At 36.2% G+C, this 26,282-nt stretch overlaps 1 protein-coding gene across 1 annotated transcript; it reads right to left on the bottom strand.

Annotated features, from left to right (window-relative positions):
• Nucleotides 1-2,135: 2,135 nt before the first annotated feature.
• LOC114308166 (F-box/kelch-repeat protein At5g60570) lies at nucleotides 2,136-4,606 on the bottom strand. The gene has a single exon (XM_028253690.2). It carries the CDS (start codon nucleotides 3,667-3,669, stop codon nucleotides 2,449-2,451), a length of 1,221 nt encoding a protein of 406 aa, XP_028109491.1. The 5' UTR covers nucleotides 3,670-4,606; the 3' UTR covers nucleotides 2,136-2,448.
• Between the last annotated feature and the right edge of the window lie 21,676 nt (nucleotides 4,607-26,282).

Genomic DNA, 26,282 nt, shown 5'->3' with positions numbered 1-26,282 from the left:
TTGTTTTATGCAACTCACCACAATTGGTTGGTTGAGGAGGTGGTGATCTGAAAGAATTGAATGGAGCTTGTTTTGTGTCACTCACCACAATTGGTTGGTTAAGGAGGTGGTAGTTTGAAAGAATTGATTGATTGGGTGTTTTCTACAAGGTTAATGTTAAGAATCTCAAATTTTTGACTAAATATTTCACATGAATGTGAGATGTACGTCCCACATCTACGTGAGACATTTGGTAAAATATTTAGTCCTCTACCATTACGTTTTCTACAATAATAGCCAAATAAGTAGTAGATCGGGATAGTAACTTCAGTAGTTATGGAATAAAAAGACAGTAGTGAAAAATGAATAATATAAGCTAGTGAGATGGTCAATGAAGAGAGATGATGGTCGTGGCTGACCTCTTTTCCTTCTTTTTTTACTCTTCTTTTTCTCTCTCCTTACTTTAGATGCAAATTTGCCTAATCAAACAAGATTATTGTAGTAATTTTATCATTGTATTGAATGGTGTTAAATGACAAGAGGGGTATCAGTGTAATTTCAGAGAGTAAGGGAGGTGACCATGTCATATCAAAGAAATTCAAGGGGGGTGTCACTGTAATAAAATGATTTTTATTTGCACAAGTACAACCAAACAGGCACAACCAAGTGAGCCACTCAACTCCAGGCAAAGTGAGCAGTGAAGCACATGGGCCTTTTACTAGTTATGGTAAGGATGACCTGTCTACTAAAGCTAAAGGTATTGCCAAATTTAGAGAATTTCTGGTAAGGTGGCTTGTCAGTTCCCACATGTCACCCACCACAATTGATATGCTCCTCCACTTCTTGCTATAAAAATAAATAAATAATTAAAAATAAAATAAAATAAAATAATAACCCATTTATGGAAGGCTTGTTTAGTTTGTTTGTTACTAGAAGCCCTAATCTGGACTGGTTCGCCTACAATTGATGTGCTCCACTTCTAGTTAAAAAAATAAAATAAAATAACAACCCATTTATGGAAAAAAAATAAAAAATAAAAAATACTAGAATCCCTAATCTAGAGGGATTTATTTTCAATTGGGATGCAAAACTAATGCATTCTAATTTAACAAGTAATAACAACATATAACACATTGGGAGCTCAGTGTGCATATTTGATCAAAAATATGTTTGCATTCTAATTTAGCAAGTAATAACAACATATTGGGAGTTCATCATGCATTTAATCCAAATTCTTTCAAATCACAGCACAAAAAAAAAAAAAAAAATCATGAAACAGGAGCTGAAGAACTTGCTCCTGAAGTGATTGGTTCATTCTTTCAATTTATGCAGCCTATCTGCCGCCGATTCAAAAAAGTGATGGTATGTTTCATATTATAATTCAGGAATGGATGAGGAGAACTAATACCTGATTAAAGAATGAAATTAGTTGATGTTACTCCACATCAACCCAGGTGAATGAATTGCTCAAACATCCTTGTAATATTAAGCTTCAATGAGATAAACAAGAAAATAGAAGCAACAAAACTAAGCAAAAAGAGGCTCACTTTTGGCCCCAACAAGTCCCCTACAGAGTGAATTAAAGAAACAAACAAATCCTATATTAAATCATGAAAACCTGCTTGACCACATTGAATTAGCTCTAAGCTCAAGTAAGAAGATCATTCAAACATCTATTACCACATAAGCTACAGTGTGCAAAACTGTATTTAGTATCTTCGTATCCTAGAGAATTTATATAAAACCTTAAACAGAAAAGCACAGTGGAAAATATCTTTCGATTTGAATTGTGTTCTCATAATCAAGGCTACGTCAGTTGTTATGTTTGTCTGAAACTAGGATATGTATAGTTTTGATGCCCTACAAGAATGTGTGGCAGATCCAAAGCTCGTGTAAAAGCTGTTCTATTCATATTTATTCACTAATATATATAGAATATAAGTATAGTTGATTGCTAAATTAAGAAGCCAATTGTGAAAGCAGTGCAGGATAAGATAAAGCTGTAGAAGTCAGAGATCAAGTCACTAAAAATTCTTCAATATTCATGAATTGAAATTCTGCAGTGGATCTGAAGCAAAAAAAAAAAATGAAAGCTAAGACATATTTTCCAAAAGTATATCATAGAATGAAGCTTGAAATAAATAACCCCAAATCACTAAATAATGAAATTTTGCAATTTATTGGTATGAAGCAGTTTGCTGTGAATCAGAAACATAACTTGGAAAAAACAAAAAAGATAAAAACCAACATTACTTCTATCCAGTGGCCTTGAAAGCACACATATAGCATGATCATGGATGTGAGGTACATCCAATTCAGGAATGTTAAAAGAGAATAAAAACAAGTTCTCATCTTCAGAGAAGCTAGCTCCTCAAATAATTCTGGTCAATCAGGTAAACATGCAAGCAAATGAAGGCTAGGTCACATTAAGATACATGATCCTCCAAGTGAGTCAAAATACAAAAATCCTCAGCAACCCATCACAGCACAATTGTACACAAACACGCCAACATGCTCTTTCATACCAATTACTTTCCAATCCAAAGTGCCGTTTTGGACGCCTGACTTTGGGCACCATGAGTTCAGAACAATGGCTTCACCTTCTGGGCCCCTTTGCCCGCCCACTACAAGAAGTTCCTTTCCACAGGCCTTAAAAGCCAAGCCCCAACCATTGGACGAATCAGCCCTCACTGGAAGCCTTCCCAACACATTCCACGAGTTCTTCTCCTTGTCATACTTCTTCACCATGTTCGTCAAATACTCAACTGCATATAGTTCGTTATCAACAACAGCCACAAGTGGAGGTGCTTGAGCAGCCCTATTGACATTTGGATACATGCCCTCGATTTTCCTCCACTTCCTTGACTTAAGATCATACTCCTCTCCACAAGTCAATGAATCAGTAGGACTTGTCATTCCACCAATCACGTAAAATTTGCCATCCATAAAAAAGCCTGAGCACAATCTACGCGGAGAGTGCATCTTGGGCAACATTTCCCATCTACCAGTTTTCGAATCGTATAGCTCAGCAGATTTCAAAATATTCCCATTCTTGTCACTCCCTCCTGCAATGATAGCAATTGAACCTAGACTACCAGACCCAAACAAACAACGAGGGTGATTCATTCCTTCACACTTCACCCATTTCTGACAAATTAATCTGTACTTCCAAATGGCAAAATCAAACAATTCACGGCCAAAAACCAGCAATTCACTGCCCACAGTCAACGACTCCTTATCTGCATGGTTGAAACACTCATCACATGGGATTTTCGGCAATGTCATCCACTTATTTCTCCTGGGATCAAATGCCTCCCATCCCCTTGGATCACAAACCATGTACACCCAATGCTCCACAATCGCCAATTGCTTCCTCAAATCATACAAGTACCCCCTTTTCATTAGTGAATTAAACCTCATATTCAAGCAAGACAAGGAAGCATAATCAGATCTACAAACCCAAGCAAGACAAGTCAAAGCAACATCATCATGTAGACCAGGTAGAAAAGAATCACTTGGTCCCAATTTTTTTCGACCATCATAAACTCTTCTCTCCGACCCCATTTCCGACACACCACTTTCTTCTTCTTCTTCTTCTTCTTCTTCTTCCTCGATCACATACTCTGAGCACGACCTATTTTTCTTATACGGACTTAATTGTTTCTTCGACCTATCAGTATGTAATGCCATGTTATCAAATCTTTAGTATACCCCCCCAACTAAACTATGCAAATTTACCCCCAAAACAACACCAATTTGATTGACAAATTCACAAATTCAATTCTCAATCACTTTCCCTGTAACCAGAAAAAATATTCCGATCTTTGCATGTTACTGTTCTCTGTCTATTATTTTATCCATCATCCTATTAAATCACTGCTATAATTCCACATATCCATCATCCTATTAAATCACTGCTATCACACTCCATACTCAAAAACAATCAATCCAACCAAGTATTGAATATAACTTACAATACAATACAAGTATGACGAAGCAAAACCTCAATTTGCAGGGCCCTCCGGTCACGATTCAATATTCCGGCGAGACCAACGGAGAATCAATATTTCCCGGCTGATTTTCTCGAGAACTCTGCTTCAAATGATTGTGTGAAAAAAAACAAAACAAAAATTAAATACAAAACAACAAAATTGAACCGAACAAAGAGGTCGGTGTCAAGATTGCGGAGATTTTGTCTGATCGAGAAAAGGTCAAAATCGGCGGAGAATTATTTGAATCTCGCCGGAAAGGCGCCGCGACGCCGCCGGAGAAATTGTAGGAGGTTTGATCGGTTCTCTAGATGGTTGAACGCCGGCGACGGTGCCGGAAAGTTGCATTGAACATGTCGCCGGCGAATATAGAGAGAGAAAAACAGTTTAGAGAGAGAGAGAGAGAAAGAGAGACAGAGAGATGAGAATTGAGAGAGAGAGAGTGTGTTGTGGAGATACGGTTCGTTTCTTAAATCAGAGAGAAACTGAGAGCTGATTGAGAAAAGCTATGGATTTTTCTTTTTCTTTTTTTTTCTTTTTAAATTAATTATGCTGGGGTGAGAGAGAAAGTATCGAATGTGAGTCCGAAACTGAAAATTTGTTGCATATGTGTGCAAGAGCAATGCTTGGTAGTGTGGAAAAGAAGTTGACTCGAATGACTCAAAATCTGTTTTACTGGTCATTTGGACGGATGTTCGGTTGGTCATTTGATGAGGAGGTGTCAAGCTACGGTCAACAAAAATGACAACCGTATTAGACAAAGTTTTCACTCGATCGTCCGGGTGAACGTTCAGCCGGTCGTCTAACTAGAAGGCTGACAGTCGCGGTCGATAAATGTGACAATTGTAGTAGACAAATTTTCACCCGATCATTTGAGCGGACGTTCGATAAACACCCATTCGGACCATTCGAGTCCCTCCTTTTCTGACTATCAAACATTTTTATGTTTGCAATTGTGCCCCTACTTTTTGGAAAAAGTATTTGAATACTCCCAAAATTTTATGTTTTATTTAGGATAAATTACAATATACTCCTGAAATTTACTTAAAATACGAATTGTCTCTTATGGTTTGGAAAATTACAAATACCTCCCTATCAGAATTTTTTATTTAACAAAATTAATTGAAAAAGTGAAATTTCTAACTGTTCACCTATAAAATAATAAAATTATCTAAATTATTAATTGAAATAAAATTTTAATATTATTAAAAACTGTTAATTAACTTGATGATTTATTAATAAAAGGATCTATTTGTTATGAAATTAAAAATCTTAAGGGGCATAATATAATATCTAGAACCAAGGGGAGTAATTTATAATTTAAGTAAACCTCTAGGGGTGTGTTTGTAATTTATCCTTTTATTTACTATGTAAACTTATTAAGACTTCGTTTGACATGCAGTAGGGGTGGTCACAGTTTGGTTTTAGATGGTTTATGAATTGGTTTGGACCCGTCCATATGTATGCGGTTTGGGGAAAATTCAACCTGCAACCGCCCGCAGTGCGGGTTGCAGTTTGTACGGATAGGGTTCGCGGATGTACAAGCGGTTTGATGATTGGACTTTTTTCTTCAAAAATTTATTTTAAAGCCTTTTTTTTTCCCATTTTATAAATATTTAATTTGGGTCATTTTTCCTTCATTTTCTAAAATGCTCTAACATTAATAATTAATGAAACTTATAAAATTGAAAACACAACAAAATTAATTCCTAACACAAACAAATCATTCAAAATCCTAAACTTTTAAATCAAATCATAAACTAACACAAGTACATCATTTAAAATCCTAAATTAGGTTATCAATCTCATTCACTATCTACTACCCAACAATACAATTAAATTAAAATCCTAAACTTACCTAAAAGTAATTCTTCATTAACTTTTATATTTATTCAAAATGTAATAATAAAATAATAACAGTCTAGGTTTTTAAAAAAAAAAAAAATCCATGTGCGGACAGATTTTTGCGGGTGCGGGTTAGACCTGCAACCCACAATCATACCATATTTCAAACCCTATTTGTCCACATTGTATCTGTGAAACCGCCCATTTATATGCGGATCGATTCAGATTGGGTAGGCTGTACGGTTCGGATAACCCTATGCCCACATTGCCCTGCCCCAGCACGAAGTACTTTTAGCCTAAAAATAAAAAAGTTTATAATCTATACCAAATAGTCAAAAATTTACTTTTCTCTCTACTTTTTACACATCTTTTAGTAAAAAATTTAAAAATCATTCCAAACATATTAATTTTTTTACCTCATATTTTAATCAAAAAATTAAAAACTTGCTAAAATAGTTTGTTCCTAAATGAGGCCTAAGAACATCCACAAAAGGACGTGTTAGTGATTGTGTTAGTGTCAGTGGCCAAATTTTAGCTAGCTACAGTAATGTTTAGATCTCACAATGAAAGTGTTAAGTAATGTGTTAGTGGGTTTTGTTAGTGTCAGTTGTTAACTTCTTTGTTAATTGTGGCTTGCGTTTTAGCTTGTTAGAGAAAGTGGGAAGAGGGAGAGGGGGACGTGGGAAAATGCCTTGGGGTCATCCGACCGGATGTCTAGCCGGTCATCCCCCCGAACGTCCGGCCGGTCATCCCCCCGAACGTCCTGACCCTTCACAAAAAAAAATAAATAAATTTGCCTTTGACCAGTCAACCGACCAGTTGACCCGCTGAATGTCCAGCCCAACTTTCCTATTTTCATTCATTCCATCTTAACACATATTATTTATATATATAAAATACACACATCTTTAACACATATTATTTATACTATTTTATTTATTATTTATATATATACACTTAACACACATTTTAACACATTCATTGCACCATCACTCACTCTTTAAAATTAACAAACTCTTAACACACCTTAACACATATTTTTGGGCCCCACTTTTATCACTTTTTATCATATAACACACTTTTTAACAAACAATTTTAGCTATTCCATTGTGAATACTCTAAGCTCTCATTTGAGAATTTGATTATTTTAATTGATTTTTTGGTTTTTTTTGTTATTTTATTAGATTAAAAAAAATTGTGGTTGGAATGATTTGTAATTTTTTTTTTTATAATTGAATATATAGTTGTAAAATAAAAAGTAATTGGTTGATATATATGATGTGACTATTTTAGTATTTTTTGTTTTTATTAATTATTTTAGCCAAAATTAATTATCCCAAACACCTTTGTTATCTCCTAACTATTAACAAAAGTATTATACCACTAAATAATTAAAAAGTGTGAAAAAGATTAAAAATAAATAAATAAATAATTTTTTTCTAAGTTTTTTAAGTGTGAACTTGATGAAAATTAATAATAATAATAATAATAATAATAATAATAATAATAATAATAATTTTTCTGTACAATTAAAATTAGAATGGTAATCAATTTTTAATTTCTTGCCAAAAAGAAAACTCGTCAATACAAAGGATTTTTTTATAATTAAAATTCTAAAATTCTCTTTGCAAAATTTTCATCATAATGAAATGCTTTCAATAAAATATTTTTCTTTCAGTTTCTTTACTTTCTACCTTTTTTTTCTTTTCACCATTTTTTTTTCTAATCAAATGGAGTTTTATATAAAATACACAATTCATAACATCTTTGGAAGTTTTTTCACTTTTTTTATATATTAAAAATTCCCATAAAATTCTTATATTTTTTTTCAAAATTATAATTCGATTAATTTAAAATTACACGTCTAGCAAATAATTACTAAACCGTTTTCAAAGTCAACTCAATTTGCTCATTTATCAAATTATCCAAAAATTTTGATGTAAAATTACAAATGCATTGCTTTGCAGCCACCGCTGGCATGGCACTACATAATATACACACATAACTTAAAGGTAATTTTATACAAACAAAATTTATATAATTTTTTTTTTTATAATTTGTCTCATTTATATCTATTCATTGAAAGTTAAAAAATCATCACTATAGTTTATAATTATAAAAATATTATTATAATATCATTTTGTATGTAAATATTTTTCATAATTTCATTTTAACAAATAATAATTTTTTAGGCCCAAGACCACCATTGTTGTAAAGCTTGCAACCACACTTGCACTCTTGCAATCAGGGACGAAACTAGAAGAAGATTATGAGGGACTATGACCCTTCTATTTTTGTGAAAAATATTATGTGTCATAGAATTTTAAAAATATATAGTATCATTTTATACGTAAAATGGCCCTCCAGTATAACAAACATATCTTATTTTTCTCCCATCTTACATTCTCTTTTTATTTTGTACCAAAAAAATTTCTTCATCCTATTAAAAATTGCTTCTACCATATTTAATTTTTTTTTCTATTTATATATATAATTTATATATCATATTATACATGCACATGTATATGATGAAAAAATATATATTTTTCTTTCCCCTCTGGTAATGAATCCTAATTTCGTCCCTACTTGCAGTCAAAGTGACATTTTAAGCCTGAAGCATGGGATAATAGGGTAAATTACATTTTTGTGGTGGTACCTACAATTGTTAATGGGAGCTTTTAAAAATACACCAATTAGTTATTTTCTTTATCTACATTTACAAATATATTTTTTTTAAATATAATGTTTACTGTATAGTATACATGTAACAGGTACAGAAAAAATTAAATAAGTATATTTATATAGTCCAGTCCTTAATCGGACTGGACCGTATTGTTGGGTCCTTGGGGGCCACCACGGGTCCCGTTTTGATAATTTGAACCGTTCAATGTGTAGAACTCGTTGAGTACTATATATCTATAAAAAATCACATTAATTGGATATCGATAGCTATGTGATCAAATCAGTTTTGTATAAAAAAAATGGACGATGAATAAATTAACGGTTGACAAAAATCTGTTTTGATCACATAGCTATCGATATCCGATCAACATGATTTTTTACAGGTATATAGTACTCGACGATTTCTACACATTCAGCAATTCAGATTATCAAAACGAGACCCGTAATAAACCTCTACGAATCCAATAATACGATCCAATCTAATTAAAGACGGGACAGAATACATTCCCATTTATATAAGCTCTCATTATAAATGCACTCCTTGTGATTTTTGAAGTAATGATGTAGTTTTTGGAACCAGTGCTTCACATGGCTTGATCAGAAATACTTGTACAATTCTTTTATTTATGAATGTTTAATTGTTTTGCTATTTGTCTTGTTTCTTTGGAGGAATATAGAATTTCAAAAAAAAAAAATGAAAATAATTTCATCAAATGAAATTTGATTTTACAAACTCGTGTTTGCTTGTATTTTCGTTTTTTTCTGTTCTAAAAAAGTGGGTTAGTTTTTAAAATATTCCCAAAATCAATCCGACAAATAAGTTTTCTATATTTATAGAAAATGAAAATAGAAAGCAAAATCACAAGTAATTTAAACTTATTAGCACCTTTATTTTTATTTTATTTTTTTGATGAATCCAAATAATAAAGTGGAGAAAGAGAATCGCTAAGTGATTTACAATGAGTAGCAAATTATACAAACGCTACAACTTTCATCTAATCTTACTTTTAGCAAAAGTTAAACTCCCGATCTCTTATATATGAGTAGGGAGATGCCGTTGAATTAGAAACCGGTTGGCATAGTTCTTTTTGTTTGATAGGAAGTATTTTTTTATAGTTAATGGAGAAAACTTTAGGAATTTTTTGACCAATTTGATTTTCTTTTTCTTTACTCTTCATAAATTCATGATTGAAAATACAATAAATATGTTCCTTCTTTGATTAATCACAGAAATAAATTGAAGTGTCGGTAGATATCATTTACCACACCATGAATGCGTAAACTGTTTTTCATCTGTGCAAATTCGCATTGTCAATCTTCTAATACTGAGGTCAAAGAAAGACCACGGTCGCAATCTTGGACTATTTAAAGGTCTTTAAAGATAAATTTGTTTTGAAATTTCTAAGTTTGGACAATTCAAAAGGAGGTATAAGCACGAGTAACAACACATTGTAAACTTAGGTAGCACGCGTGGTTAAATCCATGTTGGGTTTGACAATTATTTATTTAGCAGCTTTTTTTTTTTTTATATTTCAGATGAATTTTTGAAAAAAAAAAATTAATGAAACCCAAAACCATTATCCTCCTTACTCTATTTTGTGGGCTCAATTATGGGCTCACAATGATTATCTGAATTATTTATCTTATAAAACTCAACTGTAATATCATCATACATATGAACAAATTACATTTATTTTTTAAAATAGACAGCAACTATGAGTTTAAACTTAAATTATCGATTTTATAAAATAAAATACAATTTGTTCATCCATTTATCAATATTCAATTAAACTAATTTTTTGCAGAGACGATATTCAATGTGAGGTTTACAAGATGAACATTTCGGATCACTGTTATAGGCCAGAGTAAAGCCCATAAAATAAAATACAGAGAAGCACGGAGGACATTGGTTTATTGAGACTTTATGGATTAAATGTTAGTCTACAAAATCACAAAAAAAAAATGTTTGGAACCCTTAAAAAATAGTATTATGATAGTTGATTTGTCACACGCTTAATCATGTAAAATTTAATTCTTTATTATATCATTATGAATGAATTTGAAACTTTAAATTTTGAATTTCTAGTGTTTCTTAAATATTTTTCTTTTTATTAATTTAATAAATAATGTCTACATATAAAATATTTGATAAAAATTTTAGTAAAATTTAGAAATATGTATTTTTTTAATTTAATTGATATAGTCTTTATTGACTTTTAAGCAAGGTAAAGGTGCAGATAAAGTTGATCAAGGTAACGTGGTTGACCAAATCTTCACAGGGTGGTCATCCAGCAGACGGGTGTTATCTAGCAGACAGGTCAAAGTGACCACCCAATTTTGCAAAAGGCGAGTTGTTACCAAATTGAGTTGTTTTTTAATTTTTTAAAATAAAAAATAATTTATAAAAAATAAACACTAAAAAAAATTAAAAGACAATAAAATCATATGAATATAACTAGTGGTTTTTGTAATTTTTTGCCAAACTAGTTTTTTTCTTTAAAAAAAATTAAAAAATAGATTATGAAAACTCAACTAAATAGAGCTAATATATATATATATATATATATATATGTGTGTGTGTTTTAAAAAGATAAATTTTAGGAGTCTTTTTTTTTTTTTTTTTTCAAATCCGTAGTAATATTTTTTGGATAAATTATATTTTAACCCCTGCAATTTATCCAAAAAATATGGAGCCCCTTATAATTTCATTTCTAACATTTAAACTCCTGAACTTCATACCAAAGTATAATTTTGGACAAAACTATTTGTTTCAACAGAGTGTGTGTTGCACGACCATAAAACTAAAATTTTCCGTCCTCAACCACACAGGATAATTCCTTACCTTCTTCTTTTTCTCAAGTTTTTTGAAAACTTGGTTCTCTCTTTAAAATATTTCCCCCTTTCTAACTTATCTCCCTCATTTTTCCATCTTTCCCTTCTATTTTTGTTTCATTATTCTTGTAAAATCTATGTCTATCAGTTTCTTAATTCAAATAAAGTCAACCGAAATTAAAGTTAACCTAGCCAAACTCAACCTCTCTCGTTTCTACTCTTCCATCTACCGTCATATGCTTTCCTTCACTATTACCATGTTGCACAAATTACCACCATCTCCCTCTTATCCTTCTTCCTCATTTCCTACAACAACCTAAGACCACCATCACTGAAACCAAGGGCTCTTATGGTAGCCTCTCACACACTCTCTCTACCATGGCAACCACCATCATCATTCATCTTCTCTTTATCATTATAGACACACATACATTATATACATAAGCATACCCAATTAACTAAGCCAAGGCCCAAATTGTAATGGTGGCTACCACTATGGGTGCCATTGAGTGAGGGAGATGAGATGAGCTTGGTAGGTATTTGTAACTATGGATTGTTTGTTTAGGTCTAATTTCTAAAGAAAGAGATGAGTGATTGTTTGGGTTTAAATTCTAGAGAGAGATATATGTATTTGATGATGGTATGAGAGGTGTATGGTTTGCCATGAAATGAGAAAGAAATGAGAGAAGAAGAGGAAAAGAATACATAAAAATTACAGAAAAATGAGAGAGAATATTCTAGTTTGTAATGGCATTAAGAAGAAAATTAGATAAAGAAATAAGGATAATTTAGACTGTTTACAACTCCTGTTACATCCGTCCGAAATTGCACTTTTAGCACTTTGATATAAAAGTTCAGTGGATTTTGGTGTTGCAAATGAAATTATAGAGGGCTCCGTGTTTTTTGGGTAAACCACAGGAGGCTAAAGTGTAATTTACCCTATTTTTTTTATAAGAATAAGCACAACACAATTTATACACGGTGACAAAAATATCTCCACTACATCACTTTAGATAACATCTATTACTTTTTTTAACTCATTTAAAAATTTTAAAATTATATGACTTTTGATCTAAATCTTAATTTTTTTTATAAAATTTATATTTTTGAAATCGTTTCATCAAGATCTATAAAATAAAAACCATGATAAATACAAAATTCTAAAAAAAAAATTAATGAAATTTCCTTAACCTAAGACATGGCAGTGAAATTTCGATTGGTCAGTAAAATTTTGATTACCAAGTCAATGAAATTTCACTGATTTTCACTGATCTAAGTTCCTGAAATTTTGATTGGTTAGTGAAATTTCAATGACTAAGTCATTGAGTCAATGAAATTTTGATGACCAAGTCAGTTAGTAAAATGTCATGAATTTTTTTCTTCAAAATTTCATATTACTCATGAATTTCGTTTAAAAGATCTTGTCATTCGGATTCTAAAAATATAAATTTTACAAAAAAAATAAAGATGTAAATAAAAAAAAATATTAAATTTTAAAATCACTTAAATAATGTAAAATGTCACAAGAAAGAAAAACAATGTTATGAAAGAAAGAGCGAGAAAGATTAGAGACTTTCTAAGATTATGAAGCCATTTTGGATCATATATGTTAAAGTTATTAAGAGAATGTCTCTTCCTAACCAAGATCAGCAAGACATAAAATAGCACATAAGAAAGATAATTGTAACAACCCTCATATTGTTTACCGACTTATGACTGATTAATTACCGATAACCATCGATTACCGTTAAACTGAATTGATTATGACTGATAATTGAACTGATTAAAGTACTGAACTGACTGACTGAAATTGGAAACCGAATTGATTGAGTATATGTTAGTTAAATTGCATTCTATCTGTTTGACTGTATGATTATCTGTTCATGCTTATATGTTTAAACTGCTAATTGAAGGCCATATCGGCGGCCGAATTAGAAACCGATTGATGTTCCATGATCCTCAGAATTAATGTGATTTTATGGTATAATTATCTGAAAATTGATTAGGTATGATTAAATTAGATTAATATTAATCAATTGCATAGTTTGATTTATTTACCATTTTGCCACATGAGTGGTCCACTCAATACACACACTTGAGCCTTTGTACACACTTGTAGAACATTTCATCAGCCATTTTCTTCTTGTTCTAGCCGACCTTAGAGAGAGAGAGACTTGAGGAGTTGATTTCGTCTCAATTTTGCTTGTGAATTGTTTGGAAATTGAAGAAATTGTTAAGGAGATTGCATATTTGAGCTCCCGTCTTGAACTACAAGACTAAAGGTAGCTCCATTGTCTTCTTGTTCATGTTTTGAGTTGATTGTTGCATGGTCCATGTTAGATTGTGGAGCTAAGTCATGAATTGGTCCATTAATGGTGAATTGAAGCTCAATCTTTGCATGCATGTAAGTATTGCTGGATTTTGAGTTGAGTTCATGGCAAAAGGTTACATGCATGTTCATAATTTTGAAATGGTCCATGTTTTCACCATGTTTTGAAAAGAATTGGCTCCTTAGAGCATCTCATTGGAGCTTCAAAATGGTTTGAATTCATGCATGTTGCATGTTCATATTGTTCTTGAAATTGGTTTGAAATTGGGTTTGAATAAAACACCCTTGGGCTTTGATTCCTCAAATTGAGTTTTGAACCATGTTTAACTATGAGTTCACATGTGTTTTCTGGAAATTTAGCCCAAGAGGTCGAGTTTTGATGCTTTTGAACTTGGTTTTGAGCTTGGAGGTGCAATCTGGGTTTTCCAGATTTCGCACTTCCGCTCGAGCGGGGGAAATGCCGCTCGAGCGTGGAATCCGAGCATCCAGCATCTCTCTACACTGTTTTACAGTCCGCTCGAGCGGAGGATTGGGCGCTCGAGCGGAGTCTTGTCTCAAGCTCGAGCGGGCGTCGAGCGGAGATTTCACCCATCCAGTACTTTTACAGTACGCTCGAGCGGGAATGTTTACGCTCGAGCGTGTACCTTTGTTGCATTGCCGCTCGAGCGGGGAAACCTGAGCTCGAGCGGAACTCTGTTTTTCTGAAAATGCTTTTAAGTATACATCTTTGCATCCTCATCCCATCCTAGGCATTCTTAGGCCTAGTTTAAGACATCTTGTTGAGGATATAGATGTAGAACACACCGAGGCATTAGGGATTAAGTTATTACCGTTCCCAATTGGGTAGCTTAGTGTGTGTTCAATCTGTTAACTGTGTAGGGTTGGCAACTGGGGAGACACGCTCTAGCATACTGTAGCCCAGAACTCTGTGAGTAACAATTGTGTAAAGATATGTTCAACTGATATCTTTTGAATACTGAACTGAACTGTTTACTGAACTGGTATTACTGAATGAATGTATGTCCTTTATTTCTGAACTGTACTGTGGCATCCTTAGTACCTACTGTTTACTGTTACTGTTACTGTTATAGAGATCTCTGTCGGTTCCCTCGTGGAGCCACTACTGTTTACTGACTGATGGCCATCATTACTGTTCGGTCTTTTAAGACCTACTGTCACTGTTATGCTAATGGATGTACCACATATGACTGTTTACTGTACTGAACAACTGAAATACTGATTGAATTGAACTGTTTTCATTACTGTAAGGACATTCATTCTAAACCCCTTTACGCTTTATGTTATTCACTGGGCTTTAGCTCACTGTTTATATATATATATATATGTAGGTGCTCAGCCACCAGATCGGAGCTAGGAGCGTGGGTTAGACTCCAGTTTTGTCAAGCCAGCCCTTGTGCCTCACTGCGAGGTTCCGAGTTGCCATGCTATGGCTTGGGGGTGTTTTGTTTGTTTTCCCCCGCCTGTCTTCATACTGTCTAACTGTTCTGTATAGACTGAATGTTTACCGTACTGCTATCAAGGGATTAGGTCCCTGTACTGTGTGACTGTAAATTTTGTATAGATTGTTCTGTTTGTATATGTATGAATGCATGAAAAATCTTTTTGGCATACAGACCGTCGCAGCTCATTGGACATTGTTTAATTACTGTTTTGGCTTCCGCCAGGCCCTGTACTCTGTTTTACTGTATTACTGTTCAGCAGGCCTTCGGTAATCTCGGATTACTGGCCGGTTACGGTGCTAAACCCATAGGGCCGGGTTTGGGTCGTGACAGAGTGGTATCAGAGCGATACTTAACCACGAGTTATACCGCACACACGTGTCCAAATGAGCTATAGGGTGTCCTAGAAAAGTGATTAGGGCATGTCATGAACTTGAAAAGTGTGTGGTTATGTTATGACTGAATACATGCTAATGTGGTAAACTGTTAAACAAATGACTGCTTATGTTTAAAACTGTTATAACTGCTTATAGTGAAATGGACAATGCAAATGAACCTGAGTCCTCATCTACTGAGGCAAGAATGGAAAGAATGGAAAGAATGATGGAACTGATAACTGCTAGACTTGATCAACAGAACCAACAGCCCCCACCTCCTCCTCCTCCTCCTCCGGTACAACCGGAACCTAATGTGAATGTGAATGATGGGGATATTATTGCTCTCACCCATAAATTCAGCAAGATGAAACCGTCATCCTTTCAGGGAGGCCTCGAACCGTTAAAGGCTGAAGCTTGGGTGCTTGAAACAGAAAAATTATTTGAAGTGTTTCCGTGCTCGGAAGCGAATAAGGTATTTCTAGCTACCTTCACCCTACAAGAAGAAGCTAGAAGGTGGTGGATGTTGATCCGCGATACAAGCACTGTTATGACTTGGGCTCAGTTCAAGGAGTCCTTCTTTGAAAAGTATTTCCCTCAGTGTGTCAGGGATAGAAAAGTGACTGACTTTGAACAGCTGAAGCAGGGCACAATGTCCGTTGCGGAATATGAAACAAAATTTACTGAACTTGCCAGATATGCACCACACATGGTGGATACCGAATATAAGAAGGCCAGAAAATTTGAAGGCGGCCTTAATGTGGCAATACTTGACCGGATAAATGTTTTGAAACTACCGACTTTTGTGGGTTTTCTCGACCGGGCATTGATGGCCGAGTCGAACATTGCAGCAGTGAAACAATCTGAAACACCAACAACTGAATGGCATGGTAAAAGGCAGGGTTTCAAATTCAAGAAAGGCAAGCACAACCCAGCCAACAAGAAACAGAATACGGGGTCGACAACTAGCCCCAGCCAAGGAAGTGGGTTCATACCACCCTGTCCTGAGTGTGGCAAGAAGCACAAGGGGGTCTGCTACAGAATATCTGGAGCCTGTTACAGATGTGGCAAGGTGGGCCACATGGTTAAAGACTGCCCCTCTGCTCCACAAGCCAGTAGTAAAGCTGCACCAAGCGCAGCAGCATCAACTGTAGCACCAAAGCCTAACCCCAGAGCTACCGGGAAAGAGCCCATGAGGCAGGGCCGAGTGTTCGCCCTAGTACCGGGAGACGTACAAAATACTGAGACCGTTGTGTCAGGTATTCACTCTATTTGTACGCAAAATGCATATGTATTGATTGATTCGGGGTCTACACATTCTTATGTATCGCATGCTTTCTCACGGAAATTGAATAGACCCTTAGAACCTATGAACTATCTGCTAGCCGTATCATCACCCGTAGGAGGGTCCATGACATGTGCTTATATGTACCCCGCATGTGAAATCCTTGTTGGGGATATGCATCTGTTTATTGATTTACTACCATTGAACATTGATCATTTTGATGTAATATTGGGGATGGATTGGTTACAAAAATATCATGCCACTATTGATTGTGTGACCAAGCAAGTTGTTTTCCGTCCACCTGGTTTGCCTGAATTCGTGTTTAATGGGAGTGGAGTAGTACCTCCTCCGTATTTGATTTCGTCAGTAAAAGTTGTTAAACTAATTAGAAAGGGGTGTAAGGGATATCTGTGCTCTGTACTGACTGTATCTACTGATGATAATGCTAATGTGAACTGTGTTCCTATAGTCAGAGAATTCCCAGACGTCTTTCCAGACAATTTGCCAGGAGATTTGATTGACAGGGAGATTGAGTTTACTATTGATGTGGTTCCCGGAACACAGCCGGTTTCTAAAGCTCCGTACCGAATGGCTCCAACTGAATTGAAAGAACTGAAAGTGCAACTGCAAGAGCTGTTAGACAAAAAGTTCATCAGACCCAGTACCTCACCATGGGGTGCGCCTGTTTTGTTTGTCAAGAAGAAAGATGGCTCGTTGAGATTGTGTATAGACTACCGTGAACTGAATAAGGTAACTGTAAAGAATAAATACCCATTACCGCGTATTGATGATTTATTTGATCAGTTACAGGGTGCACAAGTGTTTTCCAAAATCGATCTTAGATCGGGGTATCATCAACTGAAGGTTAAATCAGATGACATTGATAAAACTGCTTTTAGAACGAGGTATGGCCATTATGAATTTTTAGTTATGCCATTTGGAGTCACGAATGCCCCTGCTGCTTTTATGGACCTCATGAACAGAATTTTTAAACCATACATTGATGACTTTATTGTTGTATTTATCGATGACATATTGATTTACTCCAAAAGTATAGAACAGCATGAACATCATCTGAGACTTGCCCTACAAACCTTAAGAGAACAGAAACTGTATGCTAAACTGTCTAAATGTGAATTTTGGCTTGACCATGTTATGTTTCTGGGGCATGTTGTTAGCAAAAATGGAATATCTGTTGATCCGCAGAAAATTGAAGCTGTAGTGAACTGGCCTAGACCAACAAATGTGACTGAAGTCCGAAGCTTTTTAGGATTGGCTGGATATTACAGAAGATTTGTCAAAGATTTCTCCAAGATTGCCCTACCATTGACTCAGTTAACTCAGAAGGGGACATCATTTGACTGGACTGACCAAAGGGAATCAGCATTCCAAGAGTTGAAAACTCGACTTGTGACTGCACCGGTTTTGACCTTACCATCAGGTACGGATGGCTATACTGTATTTAGTGATGCTTCTCATAAGGGTTTGGGGTGTGTTTTAATGCAGAATGGGAGAGTTATTGCCTATGCTTCCCGTCAACTGAGACCGCATGAAAAGAACTACCCAACCCATGATCTGGAACTTGCTGCAGTAGTATTTGCACTAAAAATCTGGCGTCACTATCTGTACGGGGTGACATGTGAAGTATACACCGACCACAAGAGTTTAAAGTATTTCTTCACACAGAAAGAACTGAACATGAGACAGCGGAGATGGCTGGAACTGATTAAAGACTATGACCTACAGATATTGTACCATCCGGGAAAAGCCAATACCGTTGCCGATGCATTGAGCCGGAAATCGATTGGAAACTTAGCCTGTTTGCTTACAGGACAGAAAGAGTTGCTCTGTGACCTTGAAAAATCTGAAATCGAAATTGTTTTACGAGAACAGGATGGAATCTTAGCTGCTATTTCTGCTCAACCGACGCTGATTGAGGAGATTAAAGAGAAACAGCAACTGGATGACTTCTTGAAAAAGATCATCGAAGAAAGAGAATCTAAACCGAGACCGGGATTCAAATTTGAGAATAATGTACTGAAATTTCAAGAAAGACTGTGTGTACCAAATGATACTGAACTGAAAAGAAGAGTTCTGCAAGAAGGCCACAATTCGAAATTATCTATCCACCCGGGGAATACGAAAATGTACCAAGATCTGAAACAGAATTTCTGGTGGCCGGGAATGAAGAAAGAAATTGCTGATTTTGTATCCAAATGTCTTCATTGCCAACAGGTCAAAGCTGAACATCAACGACCTGCCGGACTATTGCAACCCTTACCCATACCAGAGTGGAAATGGGAGCATATCACGATGGATTTTATCGTTGGGTTACCTCGCTCCAGAAAAGGTATGGATTCAATTTGGGTTATTGTTGATAGATTAACCAAATCTGCTCACTTCTTACCTGTCAAAACAATTTATAATGCGGATAAATTGGCCGTGATCTATATTGATGAGATTGTAAGACTGCATGAAGTGCCTGTGTCTATTGTTTCTGACAGGGATTCGAAGTTTACATCGAGGTTTTGGCAAAGTCTACAGACTGCATTGGGTACTGATTTGAGGCTGAGTAGTGCCTATCATCCTCAGACAGATGGCCAATCAGAAAGGACCATCCAAACTCTGGAGGATTTACTGAGAATGTGTGTCCTCGATTTTCAAGGAGACTGGGAAAGTCATCTGCCATTAGTTGAATTCGCCTACAATAACAGCTACCATTCGAGTATTGGTATGGCGCCCTTCGAGGCATTGTATGGCAGAAAATGTAGATCTCCGATTTGCTGGACAGAAGTTGGAGATGGGCCTTTGCTTAGGCCCGAGATTGTGTATGAAACAACTGAAAAAGTGAAACTGATACAGCAAAGACTGAAAACTGCACAGAGTAGACAGAAAAGTTATGCAGATGTCAGAAGACGGGACAGAGAGTATGAAGTGGGTGATCACGTTTTTGTGAAAGTGACACCAATGAAGGGCCAGACTCGTTTTGGAGTCAAAGGCAAGTTAGCACCGAGATACGTCGGACCATACGAGATCATTGAGAAAATCAATCCGGTGGCGTATCAAGTTGCGCTTCTTCCTGAAATGGAGCACATGTTCCACATCTCTATGTTGAGAGACTACCTTCGGGATCCTTTCCATGTAATAGAGCCTACTCGTGTAGTGTTGAGTGATGACTACACTTACAAGGAACGACCTATACAGATTGTAAACAGACGAATCAAGAAACTGAGGAACAAAGAAATCCCGTTAGTGAAAGTTGACTGGCAAAACCACGGTGGCGTGTATGCCACTTGGGAAAGGGAAGATGACATGGCCAAACGATATCCTGAACTGTTTCCACTGAATCCTGTTTTCTTCGAGAACGAAGGTAACTCGAGTTTAGAGGACTAAACTCTTTACAAGGAGGGGAGACTGTAACAACTCTCATACTGTTTACCGACTTATGACTGATTGATTACCGATAACCATCGATTACCGTTAAACTGAATTGATTATGACTGATAATTGAACTGATTAAAGTACTGAACTGACTGACTGAAATTGGAAACCGAATTGATTGAGTATATGTTAGTTAAATTGCATTCTATCTGTTTGACTGTATGATTATCTGTTCATGCTTATATGTTTAAACTGCTAATTGAAGGCCATATCGGCGGCCGAATTAGAAACCGATTGATGTTCCATGATCCTCAGAATTAATGTGATTTTATGGTATAATTATCTGAAAATTGATTAGGTATGATTAAATTAGATTAATATTAATCAATTGCATAGTTTGATTTATTTACCATTTTGCCACATGAGTGGTCCACTCAATACACACACTTGAGCCTTTGTACACACTTGTAGAACATTTCATCAGCCATTTTCTTCTTGTTCTAGCCGACCTTAGAGAGAGAGAGACTTGAGGAGTTGATTTCGTCTCAATTTTGCTTGTGAATTGTTTGGAAATTGAAGAAATTGTTAAGGAGATTGCATATTTGAGCTCCCTTCTTGAACTACAAGACTAAAGGTAGCTCCATTGTCTTCTTGTTCATGTTTTGAGTTGATTGTTGCATGGTCCATGTTAGATTGTGGAGCTAAGTCATGAATTGGTCCATTGATGGTGAATTGAAGCTCAATCTTTGCATGCATGTAAGTATTGCTGGATTTTGAGTTGAGTTCATGGCAAAAGGTTACATGCATGTTCATAATTTTGAAATGGTCCATGTTTTCACCATGTTTTGAAAAGAATTGGCTCCTTAGAGCATCTCATTGGAGCTTCAAAATGGTTTGAATTCATGCATGTTGCATGTTCATATTGTTCTTGAAATTGGTTTGAAATTGGGTTTGAATAAAACACCCTTGGGCTTTGATTCCTCAAATTGAGTTTTGAACCATGTTTAACTATGAGTTCACATGTGTTTTCTAGAAATTTAGCCCAAGAGGTCGAGTTTTGATGCTTTTGAACTTGGTTTTGAGCTTGGAGGTGCAATCTGGGTTTTCCAGATTTCGCACTTCCGCTCGAGCGGGGGAAATGTCGCTCGAGCGTGGAATCCGAGCATCCAGCATCTCTCTACACTGTTTTACAGTCCGCTCGAGCGGAGGATTGGGCGCTTGAGCGGAGTCTTGTCTCAAGCTCGAGCGGGCGTCGAGCGGAGATTTCACCCATCCAGTACTTTTACAGTACGCTCGAGCGGGAATGTTTACGCTCGAGCGTGTACCTTTGTTGCATTGCCGCTCGAGCGGGGAAACCTGAGCTCGAGCGGAACTCTGTTTTTCTGAAAATGCTTTTAAGTATACATCTTTGCATCCTCATCCCATCCTAGGCATTCTTAGGCCTAGTTTAAGACATCTTGTTGAGGATATAGATGTAGAACACACCGAGGCATTAGGGATTAAGTTATTACCGTTCCCAATTGGGTAGCTTAGTGTGTGTTCAATCTGTTAACTGTGTAGGGTTGGCAACTGGGGAGACACGCTCTAGCATACTGTAGCCCAAAACTCTGTGAGTAACAATTGTGTAAAGATATGTTCAACTGATATCTTTTGAATACTGAACTGAACTGTTTACTGAACTGGTATTACTGAATGAATGTATGTCCTTTATTTCTGAACTGTACTGTGGCATCCTTAGTACCTACTGTTTACTGTTACTGTTACTGTTATAGAGATCTCTGTCGGTTCCCTCGTGGAGCCACTACTGTTTACTGACTGATGGCCATCATTACTGTTCGGTCTTTTAAGACCTACTGTCACTGTTATGCTAATGGATGTACCACATATGACTGTTTACTGTACTGAACAACTGAAATACTGATTGAATTGAACTGTTTTCATTACTGTAAGGACATTCATTCTAAACCCCTTTACGCTTTATGTTATTCACTGGGCTTTAGCTCACTGTTTATATATATATATATATGTAGGTGCTCAGCCACCAGATCGGAGCTAGGAGCGTGGGTTAGACTCCAGTTTTGTCAAGCCAGCCCTTGTGCCTCACTGCGAGGTTCCGAGTTGCCATGCTATGGCTTGGGGGTGTTTTGTTTGTTTTCCCCCGCCTGTCTTCATACTGTCTAACTGTTCTGTATAGACTGAATGTTTACCGTACTGCTATCAAGGGATTAGGTCCCTGTACTGTGTGACTGTAAATTTTGTATAGACTGTTCTGTTTGTATATGTATGAATGCATGAAAAATCTTTTTGGCATACAGACCGTCGCAGCTCATTGGACATTGTTTAATTACTGTTTTGGCTTCCGCCAGGCCCTGTACTCTGTTTTACTGTATTACTGTTCAGCAGGCCTTCGATAATCTCGGATTACTGGCCGGTTACGGTGCTAAACCCATAGGGCCGGGTTTGGGTCGTGACAATAATCAAATCAAAGAAATCAAATACACACAAAAACACAAGGATTTACGCGGTTCACTCCTGAATTGGGCTACGTTCACGGCTGCTGTGGTTTTCATTATGATCAGAAAACGATTAAACTCTCTTAACCTAAAAGAAACACCCTCTTCATCTATTTATAAGTATAGAATTAGGGCAACGCAAAAGCAACAGGAAAAGAGGCACCCCTAGACAGGCCACCAAACCCCCCATTGGACTCAGGATTGAGTAAATAGCACTTATTAAGGTCCATATATCCAATAAAATTTTGTCCTTATCACTTTAAGATTTCAAATCTCAAGAACTTTAACTAGCAATCAAATTGTTGGTGTCCTTAAACTCTTACACAAACTTGTAGAAGGATGTGTCATGACCCAAACCTGGTACCCGGAGGTTCGGCATCGTGACAAGATAATAACTGAAATCATAACAAATTAATAGTGCAGCGGAGTAAAATAAAATGGTACCCAAATCTTCATTTAAGTATAACAAAAATGTGTACATTGGAGCTTCTATTCAATTGCAATACCCGAGCTGTACTATGACTACAAAGTGCCTTGTGCCTACCCCATGTACTGGTTTTAACATGTCACCTGAAAGTGGTTAACAGCTATAAGCACATGGCAGAGTGAGAAATATTATACAGTGAGTGTGAGGGTACAAAAATTATCATGGATAATTATTTCAGCTAAAACATTAACATAACCTAATTTGAATAAATAACTTATCCAATGTGACAGAAACTAAAATACAGAAATTATGTAAATAAATAACTATAACCACGGTACAGAACAGAACAGAACAAAGGTCACTTGAGTGACAATCAGAATAGAGGTCAATGGATCCATGACAAACAGAGGACCACAAAGTGGCCAAACAGAGGCCAATGGTTATTTAAGTCCCCAAGACATGAGACTCTCGTGGTGGTACTTACAGAAAATAATTGTTTACAAAATCATTGTCAAATAATTTCTAAAAGTGAAACAAACATATCCATGGGTTTCAATTTAAGCAAATAGAGTTCAAAAAATAATTAACATAATCAAAATATTAATATAATTTATAAAACATAGATTACGTAAAATAATTTATGGTAACCCAAAACATACGTAAAATATATTATGGTAACTCAAGGTATAACATAACTCACCTTAAAATTAATACCTCGCTCTTTCTTTCCACTATCAAAGACCTTCTTTACCTCTATTATTTTCTTCCCCTCTCTTTGTTTACCTTACCTTGAACATCTCCTCCCTACTTATAGGGAATCAATCCGTTTGACATGGACAAAGCTACACTTTTACCCTTGAGAGGCTCGCTGGGCCGAAAACCCGGAAGGGCGACCCAGGCAAAAGTTAGAGTAAGAAAAATAAGAAAAACAACAAAAAAAAATGCAAAGAATGAAAAAAAAGAAAAGAAGAAAAATGAAGAAAATGAAAAGAAAAGATGAAAAAGAAAAAAGAAGAAAAGAATTGAAAAGAAAAGAAGAACAAAGCTCGCAAGGTTGAAAACCCAGAAAGGGCGACCTTGGCAAAAGTTCGAGTACAAAAGGAAAGGTTAATACCCGAGTGTACCTTAACCCCGAAGTACATAAGGCTTGATTCCCATCTTTGGGATACGTAGGCAACTTCATTCTGAAGTCCAGTCATAAAACACTTCAAATTCGACTGTGTCCATGTGATGGTTCTGGTCATCTTTGTCTTCTCTATATCCGAGAATTTGGTTGTAATTGTCACTGTGAGAACTGGTTGCCGCGTGCTGCGGCGCTATTCAGACTAGGGGCAACTTTCCGTTGTCGTGCACAGCTGAGGTGCCATTCAGACAAGGGGCAATTTTCTATTGCCATACAGTGCCGTTCAAACAAGGGGCAATTTTCCATTGTAATGGATCTAAGGTTGTGCATCTCAAGAGTAGGTTCCGTGCTCGTTGAGCAGTGGCCATTTGCAAAAAGAGTTTTTGAGAATTTTTACTGAGGTTGACTAATTTTCTCAAAAAGTATTCTATTTTTCAAAACTGGACCATTTCTTGGACCCAAAAAAGGAAAATTTTCAGTGCTTATAACCTAACTTGCATGATTTTAAATCAGAAAATCGAACAAGCATGTTAATATAACCCTCATTTTGGTTAAAATTGTTTTAATAGAAAACTAAAACAAAAAACGGTCAAAATGATGAATTAGGGGCACAGTTGAGTCAGGCTTCCTGTCTTTACCCCACGTCAACATACTCGCCAGAAAGGACGCTCTACCTACTAGAAAGGGCACAGCTGAAGCTATCAGTAAACGGGCTGAAAACTCTCTCACCCTCCGAGCAGCGAGGTATCAAGCCGAGTGCGAAGCACGACCGGGAATGGATCAAGATATTCCACTCCTTAGTTTGGACAAATCTAATCACATCCAAACTCCCTAGCAGAACATCGTCAACCGATGCCAGCTGCAGATTTGCTACACACCCAGTTGTAGCACAACCCCTCTGTGGAAAAGTTCACTGTTGTGAGCAGAAGAAAACAAATCTGGTAGAATACCAGGGGCAAGAGCCCACAACTCCCTGTTTATCCATCAACCGCCCAAGGGAAGGATAAAAAAAATGAGAGATTGAAGAATAGAGAGATGTGCACTGAGAGAAAAAGTGAGAAAAGGGCTTTTTCAGAAAAATAGAGCCTGAGGGCCGAGTGATGTGAGAATCACGAATGAGAAAGGGTGGGAAACAGTACCCAAAGAAACAGGCTCCCTGTGCACGTCTGAGTGTCGTGTCTTTTTGTTTTATCTCGATTCTTGTCTTGAGTCGTTTTTGAGTGTCTGTGTTTGTGTTTAGATTGTTTTGCCTTTGTTTTCCTTTGTAGAGTCGTGGTGCGCTATGTTCAGTTGTAGGCTCAATACCCGATCGAGAACTTATTTCTCAATTTCAAAATGATTTTTTTTGTGCTCAGAGTGTTGTGCCATTCTCTACATTTGTGCAAAATAGGATTCATTCTTTCATAAAACCGCAGGGTTCAACCTAGGTTATGTTAGAATAGTAAAGCCAGGACCTATCTGAAGCTATATGGGTTCCAGACTGCAAAGCAAAAGAAAAGAGGAAAATTTGGAGCATCTTAGCATGTTTCGACTTCGGCAATTCCGAGACTGCATTCCAGGTGCACCTTCTCAGTCCTCGCCATTTCTCTGGAGTATGAGTATATCTCGACCCCAAACTTAAGCCTGCTTCAAGTCAGAATGGCAGTCCAAGTAGCACCTATAGTTTTCACATGCAGATGTCATCTCTCGCCCATGTAGACAGGGTGTCCCCTTTTGAGCTGAGCGTGTTGCCGAGTCCTCCGAGAGGTAAATCGGAGGCAGCAGAGTACATGTTTGATGCTCCTCTATTGCATAGAATGTGCACTTTCATATACACTTATGTTGCATGCGTGTCGCGCATCGTTTTGATTCATGCATAGAATATGCTTGCTTTCGATTCTGCATAGAATATGCTTTGCTTCCAATCATGCATAGCATATGCTTTCAATGCTGCATAGAATATGCCTGTCTCATGCATAGAATATGCTTTCAATATTGCATAGAATATGCCTGTCTCATGTATAGAATATGCTTTCAATATTGCATAGAATATGCCTGTCTCATGCATAGAATATACTTTTAAT

Source organism: Camellia sinensis, chromosome 12 (genome assembly GCF_055761805.1).
Source record: "Camellia sinensis isolate YWXY chromosome 12, ASM5576180v1, whole genome shotgun sequence".
Lineage (NCBI taxonomy): Eukaryota > Viridiplantae > Streptophyta > Magnoliopsida > Ericales > Theaceae > Camellia > Camellia sinensis.
The sequence above is the reverse complement of the archived record's forward strand: the minus strand, read 5'-3'. Positions and strand labels throughout refer to the sequence as shown.

What these genes read in the sequence shown, in the direction of transcription:
- LOC114308166 (XM_028253690.2), bottom strand. Translation starts at nt 3,669, where the DNA reads ATGGCATTACATACTGATAGGTCGAAGAAACAATTAAGTCCGTATAAG.